Source organism: Callithrix jacchus, chromosome 12 (assembly GCF_049354715.1).
Source record: "Callithrix jacchus isolate 240 chromosome 12, calJac240_pri, whole genome shotgun sequence".
Classification (NCBI taxonomy): Eukaryota; Metazoa; Chordata; class Mammalia; order Primates; family Cebidae; genus Callithrix; species Callithrix jacchus.
In genome coordinates, this window is record NC_133513.1 from 91,017,883 (window position 1) to 91,040,572 (window position 22,690).

At 36.2% G+C, this 22,690-nt stretch overlaps 1 protein-coding gene across 45 annotated transcripts in view; it reads left to right on the top strand.

The window, feature by feature from the left end:
• Positions 1-22,690, top strand: part of R3HCC1L (R3H domain and coiled-coil containing 1 like) — a 100,089-nt gene that overhangs the window by 54,602 nt on the left and 22,797 nt on the right. For 34 of the 45 annotated variants that reach the window (XM_078344040.1, XM_078344043.1, XM_078344034.1 and 31 more), the window contains one exon: positions 13,877-15,696. In XM_078344040.1, coding sequence (XP_078200166.1) covers positions 13,877-15,696 — 1,820 coding nt within the window. Of the gene's footprint in view, positions 1-3,841; positions 4,064-13,876; positions 15,697-22,690 lie in introns of all 45 variants that reach the window. The other 11 variants (XM_078344028.1, XM_078344025.1, XM_078344029.1 and 8 more) reach the window with 1 other exon arrangement.

Below are 22,690 nucleotides of genomic sequence, written 5' to 3' on the forward strand. Positions count from 1 at the left end.
AAATAGAACTGTCATATGATCCAGCAGTCCTACTACTGGGTATATATTCAAAGAGAATGAGATTAGGATGTTAAAGAGACATCTGTACTCCTGTGTTCAGTGCAGCATTATTCACAACAATCAATATATGGAAGCAACCGAAGTGTCCATCAGTGGATGAATGGATAAAGAAAATATTGTATATACATACAGTGGAATATCATCCAACCTTAGAACGAAGGAATTCCTGTCATGCTGCCTCATGGTTGAAGCTTTAGGACGTTTTGCTAAGTGAAACAAGCCAATCACAAAAAGATGAATACTTGTATAATTTCCGTAATATAAGGTCTCTAAAGGAATTAAACTCATAGAAACAGAAACTAGAATGGTATTTGTCAAGGAAACGAGGACTTACTGTTCTGTTAGTGTAGAATTTCTGTCACATGAGATGAAAATGTTCTGGTGATCTGTCGTACAAGAGTGTGCATATAGTTAAAATATTGTGCTATACACTTGAAAATTGTTGAGGTAAGTTTGTTAGTTTTTTTGCTACAGAAAACCTATAAAAGGTCTATAAGCAAAACAAAATGTTACCACTGGTTTCTCTGGAAGGAGAATACAGATTTTTAGTTTTTGCTTTTAGGTTTATTGTAAAATCATTTTGTATTAAAATACAGACAAACACCCCCTTTTTTTGGTTATCTTTATACTACTAAATCTTTTCCTAAAACTAGATTGTACCTTCCATTGTAGATCTTTGAGCCAGCTATTATCTTTGAAACCATAACCTGTTAAACCCCATCTTTTTTTTTTACTTGAAAATCTCATTCTTCTGTAGTGACCAAGAAAAAGAACTCTGTATCTAGTTTTGTCATCAGAGCACTGAGCGCTGTATACCAATTCATCAATGAGTATTAACTATTAATCCACAAAGTCAGCCGGTACTCCAAAGCTGTATACTGGCTGTTGCTAAAGAAGCAGAGTTTATTTAAGTATGTGTTCCGCAGACTGAATTCAAATGACCAGAGAACTGATTTTGTATGGGCTTTAATACTGAACTTTTTGCTAAGTCAAGAATAGCTTTTAAGGAAGATTTTGAAAATATGAGCTTTATTTATGTATAAATACTAAGTCTCAAGGTGCTTTAATTGTTATGTGCTGAATAATAGAGCAGTGTAAAATATTATATTCTACTTAGTACTACCCTTGCATTTCTAATGAAGACTATTTCAGTGGGATATTTATCTCCCCAATTCCATGAAGCCATTCCAGTTTACCAACAACCCTATCCTGCTAAATCCAGTAGCAATTCTCAGTTTGTTCTACTCGACCTTTCAACAGCATTTGTCTGTCTGTCTATCTATCTATCTATCTATCTATCTATCTATCTATCTATCTATCTATCTATTTGAGGTAGGATCTTGCTCCGTCGCCCAGGCTGGAATGCAATGGCATGATCACAGCTCACTGAAGCCTCAGTCTACTGGGTTCAAGTGTTCCACCTCAACCTCCTGAGTAGCTGGGACTATAGGCACACACAACCATGTCCACTAAGTTTTGTATTTTTTGTAGAGAAGGGGTTTCTTTTTTTGTTTTTGTTTTTTGAGATGGAGTTTCGCTCTTGTTACCCAGGCTGGAGTGCAATGGCGCAATCTCGGCTCACCGCAACCTCCGCCTCCTGGGTTCAGGCAATTCTCCTGCCTCAGCCTCCTGAGTAGCTGGGATTACAGGCACGCGCCACCATGCCCAGCTAATTTTTTGTATTTCTAGTAGAGACGGGGTTTCACCATGTTGACCAGGATGGTCTCGATCTCTTGAGCTCGTGATCCACCCACCTCGGCCTCCCAAAGTGCTGGGATTACAGGCTTGAGCCACCGCGCCTGGCCCGAGAAGGGGTTTCTCCTCTCTTCCTTTCTTTCACATTCCATACAGTCAGTCAATCAAGTTTTGTTAGCTTTGCTTTCAGATTCTGTGATTAATATGACCACTTCTTATGACCTCCTCTACTACCACCCTAGATGTGCTGCAATAACTTTCTAACAGGTTTTCTTCTTCTACTTTTGCTCTCCTGTACTCACATATTAGCTAGAATAATCTTTAGCAAAAGTAAGTCAGATCATGTTACTCTCTTGTTGAAACCTTCCAATAACTTCCCAACACTCTGAAAATAAAATCCAAAGCTCTTGCTATAACCTACAAACCACTACTCATTCTGGCCCTTAGCTGTCTTACTTCTCTGCCCCTTCTTTGCCTTTTTTTTTTCTTTCTTGAGACAGGGTCTCACTCTGTCGCTCAGGCTGGAGTGCAGTGGCACAATCTCATCTTGGCTCACTGCAACCTCTACTTCCAGGTTCAAGCAATTCTCCTGCCTCAGTCTCCCAAGTAACTGGGATTACAGGCACGTGCCACTGCACCTGGTTAATTTTTGGTATTTTTAGTGGAGAAGAGGTTTCACCACATTAGCCAGCCTTGTCTTGAACTCCTGATCTCAGGTGATCTGCCTGCCTCAGCCTCCCAAAGTGCTGGGATTACAGACGTGAGCCACCACACCTGGCCTCTTAACCCCTTCTTACTCTGCTGATACCACACTTGTTTTCCTGTTACTTCTTGTCCATGCCAAACTTTTCCTGCCCCAGAGCTTTTACACATGTTCTTCCTTTTTCCTGGATTTCTCTTTTTCCTAATAATTTATGGGTCTCTCTGACTTAGTTTAAGCATCAGCTCAGGTCACTCCTCAGAGTGGCCTTCTCGCTTTACAACATGGTCTTCCCTTCTAAAATAGCCACACACCCCATCACACTCTGTATTTTCATCTCTGCTCCATTTTACTGTGTAACCTTATACATTATAGGATATTTTAAAATGTTTGTTGATTGATAGTCTTCACCAGTAAGCTTCATGAGGCCAGGAGCTTTGTTCATTACTGTGTTCCCCAATACCTAAGATGGTACTTGGCACATACTCAGTAAATATTTGTGGAATGAATGAATATTTATTTAGTGATATAAATAAGTAAATGACATTTATTTAGTGCCAAATAAAGTGCTACGGTATTTAGATAAAAAGACAGAAAGATACTAACTCTGCACTGAAGAAGAGAGGCATGTGCAAACAAGTAATATAAAGCAGTATGATAATTGCTTTAATGAACGTGTATGTATGTAAAGATGGGTGTCTAGTGGAAACTTATAGGAAGTACCTTAGAACATCAAGGAGAGTCAGTAATGAAGTTATAGAAAAGGTAACCTTTCACGTGAGACTTGAAGGATAAATAGGAGACTGTCAGGCAAACATCCAACTGAGAAAATAGTATGCTTCAAGCCACAGAAGTATGAGAGGTCAGCTTGGCATGTGTCTGTACTACCAGAGAAGTTGGAGTTGATGGAATATGAAGTCTGAAATTAGGAGGAGCTAGAGATGAGGCTGGGCAGATAGGAAGTTTTGAGGGTGGTAATGGAGCTAAATTATGTAGGACTGTATTTGTTATGCAAGATACTTTAAAGCTTGGGTATGAAAAGCCACTGAAGAATTTTGAACAGGGAAATGAACAGGAGAATCTGATTGGTATTTTAGAAAGTCACTGGAAACAGTGTAGAGGTAGATGAATAGGACTTGGTAATTGACTGAAATGCCGGGGATAGTGACTTCCTGGGTTTTGGCTTGAACAACTGGGTTGACAGTGATACTGTTCACCAAACTATGAAATTGGGGAGAGGAGAGCAGTGAATTTTTTTGAAAGGATGGCTAGAATTTAAAAGTATCTAATTATCTTAGTGCCCAGAAATCTTATAGTTTACTTGTATCACTTAATATAATTTTTAATATTACACTTAATTACAGACATACTAAATTTGCCTTTAAGGTACTTCTGTTCTTTACAAATGGACATATATACTGCCGAATGGAAGGACCATGGCATCTCTTAGTATTGCCAGTTTTTAAGTAGACCAGTGAGAATAAAGAATATTCTTGATAGTATAGTGAAACCAAGGAAGTATAAAGAAATGATTTGAAATCTGGATGGAGCCTTCCACAGTTTCAAACATACATAAAAAGCCTGCATTTTCAGGGAAAAAAGGAAAAGGTAAGTTGGGAAAAATGCTCCTAAATTTGTTGGGGCTGACTTTCACCTCTCAGATTGTTGTCGAATTGGTTTTGTTTTCTGATTTATGTAACATGAGTAGACTTTACTTCTTTGGATCTTTTAAAAAAATAATTATGAACTAAAGTGTTTGTTTGTATGCAGATAAGCTTATATGTACATTCATGCTTTAGTTGATTTACTGATTTAATGTGTTCCCATGCTGCTGAAGCCAACAAAACAGAAGGAGAAAAGCAGATTATATTTGTCCTTGTGGCATTTGGGATATGGCAAGATCTTAGACCAATGCTAACCCATTAGAATTATTTAACTGGACTGCGAATGTAAACCACATATGTAATTCTAAATTCTTTAGAAATCACTTTAAAAAATACAAAAATAAACAAATGAAGTTAATTTTTATGTTTTATTTATTGCAGTATATCCAAAATAGTATTTCAACATATAATCAGTATAAAAATAATAGACCTTTTGCATTTTTTTGTACCAAATGTTTTAAATCCAAGTGTATTTTATATGCACAGCACATCTCAGTTTAGACTAACTACACTTCAAGTGCTTGATAGCTACTTGTGACTAATTGGACAGTACAGTCCTAGATCATTCTTAAACTAAAAAGTAGAGGTTGCTCAGCATTCTGCAACATTTGAGAGTATCTTTCCAACATGGAGTAATTTATATGCTGCTTGTTTCATTTTCCTGTCAAGTATATTAAAGAGTTTCTTCTTTTGTCCTCTCATTTTCCTGCTTACAGAAATTTTATCCAATAAATATCTGCTTATCAATATTAATTGCCTTTGCTTTCTCTTACACATTTATAGTAATGTCCTATTACTATAATGCCAAACAAAAGCATATCTTTAAATTTTAGTGATTTTGTTTTAATTACAAGAATACTACATGTTCTTTTTGTAACAAATTTAAACAATACTGTAGCATATGTTGTATAAAAAGATAATAATTCTTTTTAACTTTTTCCTCTTTCAGTTCCTGCTCTCCCAGTTACAATCAGTGTTAGTGATTTAGGTAATAGGTTTTTTCCTTGTTAGGAATATATACTTAAGAGAAATTCCTAATTGAGAAAATTAATATTTGGAAAATGCCTCTTAAAAATAAAGCTATTAAAAATAGAGATAAAATGTATTTATTATTAATGAAAAGGGTTTGTTAGGGACAGCATTCAGAAATGAAAATATTTTACTATATGTATATTATTTTACTAAATGTTTATCAAAATTTAAGTTGTAGTTGCGGCTGTGCTAATTCTCAGAATTAACAAAGAATGACATGATAAATTCTTGGCATAATTTTTCCAGTAAAATTATATAATTGTCTGATAGCATCCTTCATTTTGTGTTTGATTTTTCTAGCATTTCTTATATAAACTAGCCTTGTACATCAGTTTTATCAAAACTCTGAGGGTTTCACCAGTTTCTCAAGATACTTTCTTAACCCTTTAACATTGTCTTTCTCAATTCTTATTCTTTCCTCATCCTTCTTAGTTGTTGAGTGAATTGTCCTATCGCCAGTTGTTTAGTGGTTTAATTCTGCCAGAATCAAAGGATTTTAAAACTGTGAGATGAGCACTTTCTTTAATATTATTTTCATAGACTTCATGAAATCCTGCATTCTTTTGAAGGTTTGTATTTTCACATTACCATTGAGTTGCATTGTATTTACCTTGTACGATTGGGTATTTACAGCATTAGGCTATGAGTGAGAAATTAATAAACAAAACCAGGATACCTGGTTACAATAGGTGTTGCTGTCTAGGAGAAACAGATACCAGCGGACATGAATACTAGTGTATCATACCTTGATTCCCTCTGCAGACTTGTAACTTAAGGGATTCAATGTCTGTTTAAGTAACAATAGCTAACTTTTATGGAGACTTTTTCTATGCCTGGCAAATTTCTGTACGTGCATCTTTTTAGGTTATCTGTTCAATGTGACTATAAGTCTATTATTATCCCCATTTTATGCTTTAAGCAAACTGAGGCTTAGAGTGGTAACCTTTGTGTTACAGAATTCCCACAGATAAAGCCCCACCAGAGTTGAGCTCACTACTCAAAATTTAAGGATGAGATAAAATGATGTCTGGGACTTACTTTAAAATAACTTAGATGTTCATAGGTAAAATGAATAAATGTTGGCCATTGTGTGAAGCTGGGTGATGAGTTTTGTAATACAAATAAAAACAGCAACAACAAAAACTTTGTAATATAGCCAATTAAGTCACTATCCCAAGAAGCTAATAAAAAACAAATAGAATAATCCTAAAGAAATTTGAAAGAAGGAGAAAATAAAGATAAGAGCAGAAATTAATGAAATAGAAAAATTGAGAACAGAGACAATCTGTAAAACTAAAATCCGGCGCATTGAAGAGTTATAAAATAGACTTCTGTTGGGACTGCTCAACACAAGAAGAAGAAAGTACAGATAAATAATATTAAGCACAAAAAGGGGGACATATAGCAGAGACAAAGCAACAACAAGAAAGTACTGTGAATAACTTTTATATCAATACATTTGAAAACCTAGGTCAAAGGCAGATTTTCTAGAAGAAAGAAAAACTGGAATAGATGTTTAACATTAAAGAAAATGAATCATTTTCAAACATCTTCACCAAAAAGTATGAGTCCTAGACAGTGCTACCAAGGAATTCTACCAATAGTAAGCCCACCCAGCCTTATTTTATAAATCTTTAACTTACATAATATGTCTTGCAGTAACCTTGGTAACCCAATCATGTAACTCCTACTACTGGGAGGGAAACTCATAGACCAGTTTCACTTGAATATACATGCAAAACCCTCAATATTGACAAGCCAAATGAACAATCAGGCATTTTCCTGACATGAAATATTTCATATTTTTCCACTGATTTGAAGTGCCACATTTATTATAAAATGAATTTCATATAGATGTGGGTCCATTTGCAGGGATATACTTGTATGCTTAATCTGCCATCTTGAATTAAAAGCCTGTCTGTTGAATCTTAACATTCAAGATATTTGCATTGGTATTTAAATGTTTGAGAATTATAATGGTCTGGCAGTGTATGCTTTATATAAATATCTTTCTGTTGCATAGTTTTTTGCAAATCATTTGAAGAGGATGCCAGGATTAGAACTAAATATACTGAATACCTCATTTGAGACATTTTATAATTCCAAAGAATATGTCATCATTCAAACAAATTTAAGTTGATACAACTTAAAGATATTATTCAGAAAATATATCTGAAATAAATATATTGTCTAAATGTTTTCCACAAAAATATTTTCCTTCTATACCTTCCCATGTGCCTTGCCGCCTTCCCTAAGGAACTGGAGATAACTTTATAAAGGGACAGAGAAACAAATATTACCAGACACCTGAGATGGATTAGTCACTGCATTTGAACACCAAACTTAATTCTGTGTTTTCTAGAAAAGAAAGAAGAATGGGACATATTATGCTATGTCTGGTAAAGAAACTATATGACTTTGAGAGATGTGCTTTTTTTTCTTTGTTTTATAAGTGAGATATTGGAAAGACAATAGTCGCCTTCAGCTTTGTTTTTGCAAAAGTTAGGAAATGTTTTTTGAATGGATATTTTCTATATTGACCAATGACTATGCAAGATGAGATTTATTTTTTAAGAGCTAGGGTCTCACTATATTGCGCAAGCTGAAGTGTTGTGGTTGTTTATCCACAGGCACAGTCATAGCACATTGCAGCCTTGAATTCCTGGCCTCAAGCTGTCCTGTTACCTCAGCCTTCCAAGTAGCTCAGAGTACAGGCACATGCACCTGGCTGAGATTTTAACATTATATCTTAATTTAGGGAATTTTAGCATCTGTAGTGAGCTAAGATAAATGGTTTACTTTTTCTTTCAGAAAAATTCCTGATTGGTAAATATGGAGGGGCTGCTCAAGTTGTAAAATCATTTGTTTGCAGCCATCACAGTAAAAATTGAATCAGATAAGAATAATCAGATTTAGCATTTAGGATGCTACCAATAGCAGGAGGTTTTGATGAGGAAGCAGAATACTTACATGCTTTTAAAGTGCTACACCGCTTATTATTTGCAAGGGAGAAAATACATAGTAATTATACAGTAGAGAAATTGGTCAATACTTGGACTGGATAATGAAAGTTAGGAGCATCACTGAAGGACAGGAGAAGATCATGTGCCTCAAGATGTGATGCACTGAGGATACATCACCACCATGAAGTGTTCTGGCTCAGTGTAACCTCAGTCTAATCTTGGGAACACATCAGACAGACCTTCTATGAGGAGCATTCTCTTAAAAAATGGGTGGGGAGGGGAGCTGTTCTCCCAAAATGTCAACATCATTAATGACAGCTTTCACTGTGAGGATGTTCTAGAATGTCAGAGGCTAAAGACACCTGGCAATTAAAGGCACTACCTGACCCTAACTGGATCCTGTATGGAAAGGGAGCTACTCTGTAAAGGACATTGCAGGATCACTTGACAAAATAGGAATACTTATGTTAAATGAGAGTATTATATCAGTGTTAAATATGCTGATACTGATAACTGTTTATAGGAATATATTATACTTTGAAGGATTTAGGGTAAAGGGCCATAATGTCTGTAATTTGCCCTCAAAAATGTTCAGGAAACCGTGCGTGTGTGTGTATGTTTGTGTAAAGAGAGGAAGAGGAGGAGGAATATGCGTGATTGCAAATGATAAAACAATTGAGATAAAATATTAACCATATATGAATATGGCTAAACAGTATAAGGGCACTATTTATATTATTTTTACTTTTATAACTTATCTATAGGTATGAAATTATTCTCAAATAAAATTTTAAGACAGTATATATACTTTAGCTATGGTGCATCCTGATGAACTAACAGAGAATTTGTTCTAGAAGAAGGAATAGTTAGCATGCCAATTAGGCAGCTTCTCTCAAATATCAGATGTCTCATGTGAGCCTTTGGTAAATACTGGATTAAACAATTCATGGTTGAATTACCACAATGAGTGCCTTAAGTGCCAATACTCAGTTGTGGATTGAAGCAGGATCCATATGTTTTAGATACCAAATATGGGACAAACAGCGTTGATGTTCTGTTGTGAAAATATAAAAGCTCAATTTATATCATGCTAGTTCAGTTTCTCATGAAGATGGATCAAAGAGGTACTTAAAGGAAGTTACCAGTATTTTCTCTCAGGGAGCCTTGGAAATTGTAGAAGCAATTGGACAGGTGCTCAGGTGTGATCCTAATGTTCAAAAGTATAATATAGAAAAAAATGATTTGGCCTAAAATACTTAAAAGGCATGTGTTAGTAATTGACTGACCTCCACTATGAAGGAATCTGAATTTTTATTCCCGTTAGAAAATGTGATTTTTGAATGGAAGTGCATGCTGATGGCCCTTCAAGGATAAATTAGCTGCAAAATGTACCCCAAATAATGGATTCTATCCAGTTAAGAAGGAAATTAGATGGATAAAAAGCACTTAGAACATTGTGGAAAAGTTAAAACTGTTAATAAAGAGGAAATATCAGCTGGGCACGGTGGCTCACATCTGTAATCCTAGCACTTTGGGAGGCCGAGTGGATGGATCACCTGCGGTCGGGAGTTTGAGACCAGCCTGACCAACATGGAGAAACCCCATCTCTACTAAAAATACAAAATTAGTTGGACGTGGTGGTGCATGCCTGTTATCCCAGCTACTCAGGAGGCTGAGGCAGGACAATCACTTGAACCCAGGAGGTGGAGGTTGTGGTTAGCTGAGATCCCGCCATTGCACTCCAGACTGGGCAAAAAGAGCAAAACTCCATCTCAAAAAGAAAAAAAGAGAGAGAAAATATCAAGTGCTATTAGTAAATTGCAGGGTGGGAAAATTTTAATCCAAGGCACATTTTTAAAAATTGTGTATGGCAGGCAGCCCCACTCTCAATGTGAAAAGCCTTCCATGCCTATAGTTGCAAAAGAAATTTCATAAAAATGCAACAAGGCTTTAAATTAAATTGGCAATGTAGTGTTCTCCTTTTTTCCACGGTTTTGCTTTCCATGGTTTTAGTTCCTGTGATCATCCATAGTATGAAAATATTATATACTATAAGATACTTTGAGAGACCACACTCACATAATGTTGTTATATAAAATATATATGTAAATTTGTTTTATGTAACAGTATTATATATTGTCATACTTGTTCTATTTGTTAATTATTGTTCATCTCTTTCTCTGCCTAATTTATAAATTAAAATTTATCATAGGTATGTATGTGTAGTAAAAGACGGTATATATGGAGTTTGGTACTATCCCTTGTCCAGGCATCCTTTGGGGATCTTGGTACATATCCCCTGCAGATAAGAGTGGGACTACGGTATCTTGACAGTCCACAAGATGGAGATGCTCCTCTTTTTTTGTGTCTGTGGCTTATGAAAGAGTGGGCATAGTGGTGGATTGGAGTGTCTGCTACTGGCCTGAGAGCTGACTGTCAAAATTTTTGGAATTCTCCAAACTGATGATTAAACACAGCTATTATTAAAAATTAAGGTACATAGGCTTACTATTAAAATTACAGTTTTACAAGCTAATAAATACTTCACACTCATCAGTTCCTAATTATTTTACTACATTTTATTATGATTTGTGCTTTTGAAGTTATTTATGTATATTGTGCCTCTGGTTTAAATACTATAATGGTGTGCTTTTTGTACACTTTTTACCAACTCTGGTGATGTCACAGTGATAACTAGAAATTAGCTATGGCAAGAATATTTACACTACAGAGATTGCCAAATGCCATAAATAGGGTTTGATTTATTATTTCTTGACTGTCTGGACTTAAAGTGATGGAGAAAATGCTGCTAATGAAATGTATTATGTCTTTAGCTATTGTAACAAAAAATAAGTATATGTTCTTCCATTATTAAAAAATTATTCAACTAAGAAGTCACTCACATCGTTGACATCAAAGACATAAAGAAAAACATCAAGTAATACTGTGAAGTACACTTGGAAAGCTGATTGCTGAATATTTGCCAGCACACTGCTGCTGGTCATAGCACGGTCAAAATCATTGCTTTGGTAGGAAATAGATAATATAAATTTATTACGCTGATTTTCCCCTTTAGGAAAAAGTATTATGACTATTATGTGAGCATTAAGAAGAAAGGTTGAATTTTAAAAGTCATTAACTTTGGCACATAATAATTTTAAAGTAGATAATTTGAAGCCTTTGATAGGTCTGTTGCAGATTAGAAATAGAATCATAGAATTTAGTTTCTCTAGTATATGTCAGTCATCCAGCCTTTATCTAAATTCTTCTAGAGACAGAGCACATTTCCTGATAATAACATTAGAGAACTCTAGAAGTAGAGTTCTTTCTTACATTTAGCTAAATTTTGCTTTCCTTTAATTTCTGACAACTGATTCTAGTACTGACTTCTAGAGAAACATAGAAACATAAGCAAGAAATTTTGTCTCTTACAGAGCAACCAGTCTTCCAGGTATAAAGGTAGCCATGGTTTTTCATTTAGAACTCTTTGGGCAAGAGTTATACCTTTAGTTCTTTTAGCTTTACATTGTGTGACATATTTTCTAGACTCTGTAATATAAGAGTGTGTTGCCTTTTTAAACATCACGTTGTGATTTTTGGGCTTTTATTGACCTTGTGAATGAAATAAAAGCCTTTAGATTTTTCTTTGTGCAAATTGTACAGAAGTCATGTCTTTCACCTTTTGTTTGATTCTTTAAAAAAAAAAAAATCCAGAACATCTTTGTATTTACTGTTTTATACTTTCATATTGCTTTCAGCACAGCATTTCAGATTATAGAAATGATTTTGAATTTTAATTTTATAATTTTTGGTATTCTATCAGTTTTGTGTCAGTTGCAGGTTTGATAAGCCCTCAATATTTATTGTTTACATCTAAATTATTGTATAAAATGTTGAATTTCAAAGGGCTATGTAATCCTCCTTTAAATAATCTCTAAATTCATCTCCACCCAATATTATTATTTTTTATTGTTTAATCTTTTGTGAGTTCATTTATCAGTTCTGCTAAGTAATCCCCATTTCATCATTTTATATCCAGAAGTTCATTATGATACATTTTGTCAGATATTTTACTAACTGTAATCAAGACATACTATGTCTCTGGTATCCCTTCCTATGAAACACACTTTAGTACCTCTGTCTTTGAAAATTAGGTATTTTTTGAAAAATCCTGGCATGACTAAATGTTAAGGTCATATTATTCCACAAATGGAAGATATAAAATACATGAAGAACGTTAGACTAGATATTAACTAAGATATAAAAAGAGAAAAGGAAGAAAATCATCCCTGGAGATATTTGATGATCAAGGCCACAGTGTTACTTGGACTGAAAGGAAAATAACCTGTGCCATGAAAATAGAGCTTTTTCACTGAGGAAGTATTCTGGACCAGGTGAAATGTTAGGGATCTGGAATAGAGTGGACAGGACTCGTTAGCCTTTTTTCCTCTCTGCTTTCTCATTATCTCCTTCTTTTGAAATGTATGTTGTGAAATATTAACAGTGGGTACATCTGCATGTATGTGGGTGTTTCTCTGTTGTGTATAGAACCTCCTTATTCTCTTTGCCCTGGACAAATGTATCCCTATTTCATTACATTATTTTGAAAATTAAAAGAATAACTTGGGCTGGGCATGGTGGCCCACTCCTGTAATCCGAGTACTTTGGGACGCTGAGACGAGCGGATCACCTGATGTTGGGAGTTTGAGACCAGCCCTACCAACATGGAGAAACCCCGTCTCTACTAAAAATACAAAATTAGCCAGGCGTGGTAGCACATGCCTGTAATCCCAGCTACTCATGAGGCTGAAGCAGGAGAATCACTTGAACCTGGGAGGTGGAAGTTGCGGTGAGCTAAGATCGTGCCATTGCACTCCAGCCTGGACAACAGGAGCAAAACTCTGTCTCTAAAAATAATAATAATAATAATAAATAAATAACTCAATATGAAATTCCCTAGCACATTTTCTTGTATTTAGTAGATAGTAGATAAAGGTTTGTTTAACTTTTGTTAAATTTCTTGTTAAATTCCATTGAGCAACCATGATGGAGGTTGTTAGGACGTTACTAGAGTGAATTGTCTTGTCACAATTTCCTTGGTCTTCTACCCTTCTTCATCCTATCTATATCTGTTTTATTACTGCTGGACACAAGGAAAATTCATAGCAAGTCACTTGACTAAATGGTATTAACAGAATAATACTTTTCTCTTTTTCACTACTTTCTCTTTTCTAAAAAATCTTAGATCAAAAGCAACGTCTTCTAGAAAGCATTCTCTGAAAAGTCATTTGATTTTTTAGACAGCATTCTAGTTACTCTTAAAATCATTTTATGTGTTGTATATATTTATGTTGGACAGTAAAAAATAAAATAAAATAAAAAACTGGGCACAGTGGCTCATGCCTGTAATCCCAGCACTTTGGGAGGCTGAGAAGGGTAGATTGCCTTCAGCTCAGTCTGGGCTTGAAACCAGCCTAGGCAACAGGGTGAAACTCTGTCTCTACCAGAAATACAAAAAAACTCAAAACAAAAAAACAGAGCCAGGCATGATGGCATGTGTCTGTGGTCCCAGCCACTCAGGAGGCAAAGGTGGAAGGATCGCTTGAGCCTTGGAGGGCAGAGGTTATAGTGAGCTGAGATGGTGCCACAGCACTCCAGCGTGGGTGACAGAGTGAGACTCTGTCTCAAAAACAAAAAAGGAAATCTTAAGGCTCGATACATTGTAATTAGTGTCTGATAATTAAATCTTTCTTCTCTTGCAGATTGTGGTGGTGCCATGCAGCAAGAAGCAGAGAGATGCAGAGTTCGAGCCAGAAGGCCTGACATGGCACTTTATGTACCAAAAGCTCGAAGGGGTGCAGTACTCCTTAAGACAGCTGATGAAGAAGAAAGCTGTGGTTCACCTAACTCTGTGGTGAAAGAAAAGCAAAAAGAAAGTTCTCTCTCTCGAAAAGAAGTCTTTAGAGACAAACCAGAGGCTCCAAGACTAAGTATCAGTCCTGACAGAAAGGATCATAACTGTAGAGAAGGAAAGAAATCTTCAGCAAAATTAAGAAAGGATACATGCCTTCAAAAAACAAATAGCATTTGTTCTAAGAGAGGAACCACTGAATCCAAAGAAGCATTATCCCAAGGACATCAGCAGGGAGCCCCACATGCTGGGGTTATACCTAATACATCTTTACAGAGACATTTTAAACCAAAGAAGGGGGAGTGTTTGGAAGTTGAAACTACAGATGTGACAGGGCATGGGAGTATACTTCCATCACGGGCCTGTTCAGAAATCAGTGAGGCTCAGTTTCCAAGCAAACCATTCCGAAATGTAGAATTCTGTGACTTTGTTAGGCATGAACCTGATGGGGAAACATTTGAAGACAAAGATTTGGAAAGCAGAATTGAAACCGATGCCAAGGTGTTGGAGATACTGTCTGAGTTTCCTAGAGTTTTTAGTTCTGTAATGAAACCTGAGAATATGATTGCACCAACTAAACTAAGCGCTGATTCTGGAATTGTACAACAAGGCATGCAAACATCAGATGGAATATTGAAGCCCAACAGTGGAGGCATCACCACTACTTCTGTTCCTGGAAGTCCAGATGGTGTCTTTGATCAAACTTGCATAGATTTTGAATCTGAGAATGTAGGTGGTATAGCCAGTAGTACAGGTTTCATCTTAGATCAGAAAGATACAGATTCCATTTCTGAAACTATGGGTCACATCTCTCATAAAATGATTACAGTCAGCAAATTAGAGAGCACAAATGACACTGTTAGTCCAGTAATGATTAGAGAATGTGAGAAGAATGACAGCACTGCTGATGAGTTACATGTGAAGCACAAACCTCCTGACACAGTTGTCCTTGCTCATGAAACACCTAGAGACAATGGATTTAAGAATATAGCTGACATTACCAATAAAGCATGTATGATGGACACTAGAGGTATGTCCTGTAGTGATCGTGTAACTGTTGACATCCCTTATGTAGTTGCAGTTAGAATAGCTGATGAGACCTCTAATAATAAACATAATTTCTCAAAGTTTATAGGAATGAGTGCAGATGCAACCCCTCTTCCTGTAGCTAGAAGTGGGAATGATACTGAAAATTTCAGCAACCTGACTGCTTGCTCAGATATTTATGCTGAGAGTATTTCATCGCGTTTTACAGAGTCACCAGGAAAGTTGATAGAGAGCTTGTCAGATTGTGATTCCTCCTTACCTATAAAAAAGATTGCTGGTAGTAATTGTAAGACTTTTTTGGACTCTGAACTCACTATGTTAAATGGGACAAAAGTACTTTCCGACAGTGCCATGGGCAGTGATCTGGGTAGTACTGGTGATACAACAGAAGCATTGCATGAAGTAAGAAGTGCTGAAGAGTTCAAAACAAAAGAGCAAGATGACTCAGAGGATATAGAATTTGGAATGTCTCCTCCTAATAGGGAATCATTATCTATGGAAACATCCATCGAACCAAAAGCAACGGAAACTTCTCACACAGAGGGAAGTACTGCCACTGAGGAGAGCTGGGAGTCTATGTTTAATGATGATGGTGACTGCCTGGATCCACGTCTTCTACAAGAGGTACGTTTAATTGAAATTGCTTGATGCTTAGACAATTTAAAGATCAGTGGTAATTTTGATAGACATTGATGCACATTCACTGATACTAAAGAGTATCCTGCAATAAACTAATAGGCTTGTAGATTGAGAAAAGAATATATGAGATCTTTAAAAAATAAAACATACACAATTGAGCTATATCTATAATAGCCAAGTCCTGAGAGATCTTATTGAATAAAGATGAATTTAATGAATTTTGGCTATCGATTGAGGAAATACAAAGGAAAACTTCTTCAAAAAGTTTTTTCTGTGTTGACAAGGTATCTTTTACATGGGCCTGTTTAAGGGAAGGAGAATAATTTATTACGATTGTTATTTATATTTCATTTTCTAGTGGATGTTGTAATGTTAGACATTATAGAGGAAAGGGAAGTAGAGAAAGGAAGGGTAAAATACAAGAAAGTATCATTGTTTTTTAAGGCGTCTATACTGGGTTAAATTGAAGAATAAATTACTATTTAGCATAAATAGAAAATATAAGTGAATGGTATGCTGGCCGGTTAGAATTCATAAATAAATGTTAGATTTGAGGCATATTAGAAATACTCAGTTCAATCTTCTTGTTTACTCTGTATCCAACATTTAAATTCCTTACCATAAATAAGAATCATTGGTTTTAAGTAGTAGAACCATTCCCTCTTTCACTCCCTATAGTGGGTTCACTTGAACTTTGCCTGGAAGGGAACAAAATTGTTTTCCTAGAAGAGCACCAGTTTTATAAATGAAGAAGTTGAAGCTTAGTGGTCACACCTTTAGGAAAGGCAAGATTTCAGTCTAGTTCTGTCTTAAGCCAATGTTCATGTTCTTTTTACAAGACCGTTTCCTCACCTAAAGGGTTTCTTTTGAGGCATTCCAAAGATCCTTTTGAATATTAAGTGATGAATCTTTTGTTTCTGAGAATTAAGCTAGAAGTATAGAAAAATTATCCCATGCCTGTGAAAGAGCCACATGAGACTGGAAAGGGCAGTCTATTGGACAGAACTGACTTTCCAATACACCAGGCAATCCCACCTCATTCTTGGGAAGTATTTGCGCAGACCGAATTTCCCTGTACCACGAACGAGCACATCCTACTGTCAGGTCAGGAAACACTATATCTTAAACGTTTCTTAGAACAGAATATAGAGCAGAGAATATCTTTGACTGAGCATCCATCATGAGCCCTTGACATCACATGCAAAGTTATGTATATATGTGCATTTTTTCATACCTTTCATCAGACTCTCAAAGGCAGTGATTTCCAAAGTATGGTCCCTAGACCAGCAGCATGAGTATCACCTGGGAACTTTTTAGAAATGCAAATTCTTTAGCCCAGCAAACTATTTACAACTTTGTCAGGTGATTCTGATGCATAGAAAGCATGAGAATCACTGCTTAAAGGTAATACACTTAAATCTATATCAGAATGTGAGTGGGGAACTACAGACCACTGTCAGCGACTATCAGCCCATAATTAGAAAAATACTGTTCAGTGGATGTTTGAGATCCAAGTCAGGTTAAGAAATGATAATGAGGTGGGGAGTTAGGTGAATATAGAGATGTTATTAAGAATTAAAGCATTGAGAGAAGGCTTTAGACTGAGAAAAGAAACAGTGTTCACATGAGTTGGTGAAAGGACTACATGAGGAACAGAAAGCATATGAACATGTAGGAGAGATGAGCAGCTTCCTCCGAGGGAAGAGCATGGCTCTCGTGGCCTTTTACACATGGCGTAGTACTCCAGTCAATATTTATACAGTGGATGGAGTTGATAGGGCAGAGTTGGGAGCTCTGTGTTTGTAGGGTGGCTCCAGGGGCTTTCAAACATCAGGGGCTTGAACTTGGATTTGGTGAGGTGGCTTGTGGATATGACTTGTGTATTGGAAGAGGGGGAGTTCCAGTGTACAACTCAGTTTTTCAGGTCTTTCCAGTGTTTAGAGTAGGTGTAAAAGAATTTAGGCAACAACTCAGTATGTTGAGGAGCGTGGTAACATAGTTAAAGAGGACGTTGGGATGACCTAAAGCTGGGATTGAGAGGAAAACAGAGAATATAGTATTTTAAGCTGAAGATAGACAGTCCCTGGATTATCCAAAATTACATTTGGATTATCTTTGGAGGAACTTGGTACTTGGAAGAAACTAGGGTCTGTTTTGAGGAATGAGCATATATGAGAGCAGGAAGGAGGGAAATGGATTGAGAATGCAAGAAGCAGATCCAACTCCAAAACTATGGGCGCTTCTGCTTTGGGTTTTAGAAAATGTAATAATGATGTTATTAAAAGATGTCACAAATCCAGTAACATTCATAGCCCTTTGATGACTTTTGGTGTATTGTTTGTATTGCTCCAAACATACTTTATTAAAGTGCTAAACCACCTGCCTACTTTGAAAACTTTCCAAGCGAAGGTTTTTGGCTATTTTCCCAGCTGGCCTGTTTCTTGATCGATAATGGCTAGACATATGGTGGTATGTCTAATACTTCTAATAGTCAGGTATGCCATAGAGCAAGGTGTGACAGCCATTGGCTTGTGAAGCAATTTCCTGTGACATTTGAACCTCCGAAACTGCCTCAGGGGGTTAGAGTATAAGTAGGTCTTCATTGAGCTCCCAGAACTGCATCTCTTGATGAGTCTCAGAAAACCACACTTAGTGTCCTAATGCCACGGTATGGAATGCCCAGAAACTTAAGTTGGTAATTGATAAAGGAGACGATGTGGGCATGACTTTTTTTAGTCCTCTGAATTCTTGGTAGAAGAACACAAGAGTTATTGTTCACTAGAAAAAACTTTCATAGCCACTACTGCCATCTGTACTGATCAGCAAATCTGTTGGTAGGAGGATTAGTGGGATGCCAGCAATATAACACTCATGTTGATAGATACCAGCATGTGTCACCTTCATTGTCATTTCTGGCCCTGATTTGAATTTTTAGATAGGGGCAAATATTTAGGAATTTCCTATCTTTTAATAATTTGAGTCCTTTCTTTGGTTACAAAAGACCGCTAATATTATACAACCATATTCTAGAATACTATGTAGACCATAATGGGAAGAGAAGAGTAATAGGAACACCATCTTTTCCCACTCAGTTTCCTTCTCTGTGTGTGCTAACTTATATTTTTATACTCTGTCTCCCTATAGTCTTTTGTAAAATTGCTGTCCATGTTAAGTGGAAAACCCAAAATTGAAAGAAAAAATTTATAATACAGTCACTAATAGGAAATTATATGACATACAAAGAGAGGAAAGCCCTTCATATCCCAACCCCTAGAGGCCTCATAAATAGTTGGTAGCCCATCACCTTTCAGTTAGCTAGCAAATATTGAACACATAGAGTTTGATAAACTGTAAACCCCAAATACCTAGATATATGTTGTTATCACTGCTGTGTTAAAGGCACTGTGCTACATGCCTTCCTTTGCTCTGAAGTTGTTTGTGTTTTATTTGGAGAGAGTACGTAACTACGTGACTAGTCACACAGCAATCTGCAGGGTAATTAGTATAAAACAACCTTATAACAGATGTTTTAAAACTGTATTCCATTACCTCATAAGTGATACAGGTAATGTAAACAATAACTGCAGGTAGGATGGGGAAAAAAGAACAAAAGGGGATTAGATCCCCCCATGCTAGACTGGTTGATGCAGTTTCATGTGGGCAAATAGAGTTAAACAAGAGATTATAGTTCCCACTTTTACTATATTGTTCTGCGTTCCTAAATTCTGTTTTCCATTCTGTTTTTTAAAAATGTATAGACTTTATTTTTGAATAGTTTTAGATTTATTTAAAAAAATTGAACAGAGTATGGAATCCGTATGTACCCCCTTACCTGTCTAGTTTTAATTTTTTTCCACAGTATCTTTTATTAGTTCTAGCTCATTTTAACAGATTTATAATTCATATTTTTATAAAAATGTCTGAATTGACATGTTATTGACTGCCTAAGTGGGGATTTATAGACTCACTTTCCAGATGCTGTATGTTCTAATGCAGTCAGTTGGGACATCCAGTGAAGAATCTGAGTGAATTATGTACTCTGTTTTTATTGTTCAGTCCATTAGTGAATGATGACTAGCTCTCTGGTCCAAACAGTAAAAGAGAAAATTAAGTAGATTCCATTGCTCATAGGTTGTTTTGTTTTTGTAACCAGGTGACTCCTAAAATAAAAAATCTCCCTTCTGAGCTATGTTATATTTGTTACATAACATTTTTTCTTCAGAATCAGCATACAAGCCAGTAGCATTTTAATTTCTGATCCCCTTTCAAAACTAAAGAAAGGTGAACAGTTCTGGGCCTGTATTGTCAGTACAAGGAAGCTTTTATTTAAGGATTCTTGTCTGAAGATTTAGAGATTCCTAGTATACCTTGCTGTGTCCTTCACAGTGCTTTTTTCAGTGAACTCCATGAGATATGGCATGTGGAGTATGGTTGGGGCATTTTTTAATTTATCAGGGTTTATAGTAAATCATAAAATCTTAAATTGATTTTCTTCAATAGAAAATGAGTTAACAAGCAGTTAAGTGAAAGAGAAAAACAGTAATAAAGGGCTTGAATAACCTCACCTACATAATTGAGAATTGACTATATGGGTTAATTCTATGTAAATAGATTTTTGAAGCAACTATAGTAATTTTACACCACCAACTTGTGCTCAAATCTTGTTGTCCTTGTCCCGGTAACCCCCAGTGCCTCTCATTTAAATTTTTTATACCCATAACTGTAAAGTGATTTATTATGTTTAATTGTGTTTAATTAAAAATACCCACAAAAATGTTCTTATTCCTGTCTTCCGAGTTGTGCCAGAATTTATATTATAGTCCTTGACATGTAGGGACTCAGAACTAGAGCTTTATCCTGTCCTAGAGATAGAACTGCACAAGTCATTTTTAAAAAGTGGAATGTTAGCATTTAAAATCATTTCTGAAAGTAAGTCTCATTAGTTTCACAAGACTGTCAACTCCTTAAACATTGATTCAGCAGTCTAGTCGAGCTGTAGTCTAGTCTAGTCTATAATCTAGTCTGGCCCCTTCTTGCTTTATAGATAAGGTAACTAAGGCCCAGAAGGGTTGTAGCTAAAGTAAGTTAGTGCCAGAGTTGGCATTAGCATCTCTGCCTCCTGGTTTCTAGTCTTGTGTTCTTTCCATGACATTGAGCCTTTGTCTTTACCTGACAGGTCTCAGCCAGTCAACAGATATTGAACAATATTCTGTGCTCAGGACTGATCTTGGTGATGTTGGGGGTAAAAGAGAAGGATAACAATATTTAAACAGTTTACAGTCTTGTGGAACTAATGAGCCTTACTTATTCTCAGGAATGACTAAAAAAAAAAAAGAATATTTCAGTGAATTGAAAATCCCTTTGATTGTGAAATATATCATTATTTTATGTATTACTAAGATTAGAAAAAACATTGACACAGTGTTTTTCCCTTAGAATTTTAATTTTATACATATTGAAACAACTCTTAATTAGAAATAAATTTTTATCATATTTCGACTTCATACATAAAAAATGTAAAATAAATTGGTTAAGATTTTCCTAATATTTCATATTCACAATCCAACTCTAATAATTTCTTGATTCAGCCACTGATATTGATGCTTTCGTATTCAGTGTCATCTACTTTGCCATTAAGAACTTTGATGATGCAGCATTTCTTTTTTTTTTTTTTTAATTGCATTTTAGGTTTTGGGGTACATGTGCAGAGCATGCAATACAGTTGCATAGGTACACACATGGCAGTGTGTTTTGTTTGCTTTCTCCCCTTCACCCACATTTGGCATTTCTCCCCAGGCAATCCCTCCCCACCTCCCCCTCCCACTGGCCCTCCCCTTTTCCCCCCTATAGACCCCAGTGTTTAGTACTCCCCTCTCTGTGTCCATGTGTTCTCATTTTTCATCACCCGCCTATGAGTGAGAATATGCAGTGTTTCATTTTCTGTTCTTGTGTCAGTTTGATGCAGCATTTCTTAAAAGAATACATAAAAGAACCAAAAATCCTTGTTGCTGGATTCTCTAGACACCTTTGCGCTTAGTGCTACTCTGATATCTGGAATTTTCTTCCACATTACTGACCATCCTTTCTGCCAGTTTTAGTGCTGGTGTTTCTGACACACATGTGCAGGAAGCAATAACAATATGCATAACTCTGATGTGTCCTGATGTCAGTGATGTTAAAATGTGAAAAAAAGGATATATCTTAGATTGATGAAATGTGATATATATCCAGCTGCTAAATGTTATCAGATAGTGGTATAGGAAAGGAAAGATCACCAAACTGGAGTAAACAGGGAAAGAAGCATCAAGAGGAATTAAAGATTGAAGCTGGATCTTGGGAGAGGAAGGTTCATGAGCACAAAAAGCATTCCAGGTTGTGAGAACAGCTTGTGAAAAATATAGAATCCTTCCAGAATCAGGTCCTGAGTTTGTCACTATCAGAAGTTTAGATGATTTATTTTGAAATTTTGTTTTCTTTTTATAATTTATTCTGAATTTTCTTCATGAGTTATTAACCAGGGCAATTTAAAGTTTATTGGTAAAAGGAAAGAAAAATGTATCAATTTTTTTTCCCTCACATTTTAGAGTGTCATTCAGAATCATTTGAAAAATATATGTTGTTACCTGAGCATGGTGGCTTACACCTGTAATCCCAGCACTTTGTGAGGCAGAGGCAGGTGGATCGCTTGAGTACAGGAGTTCAAGACCAGCCTAGGCAACATGGTGAAACCTCATCTCTACAAAAAATACAAAACTTAGCCAGGCATAGTGGCATGTGCCTGTGGTCACAGCTACTGGGGAGGGTGAGGTGGGAGGATTGCTTGAGCCCAGAAGGCAGACACTGCAGTGAGCCAAGTCACGCTACTGCACTTCAGCCTGGGCAACAGAATGAGACCTTATCTCAACATACATATATTTGTTGTTGTATGAATCAAATAAGTCTTGGGTTTTTTTGTTTGTCTGTTTTTTAGGTGGTGGGA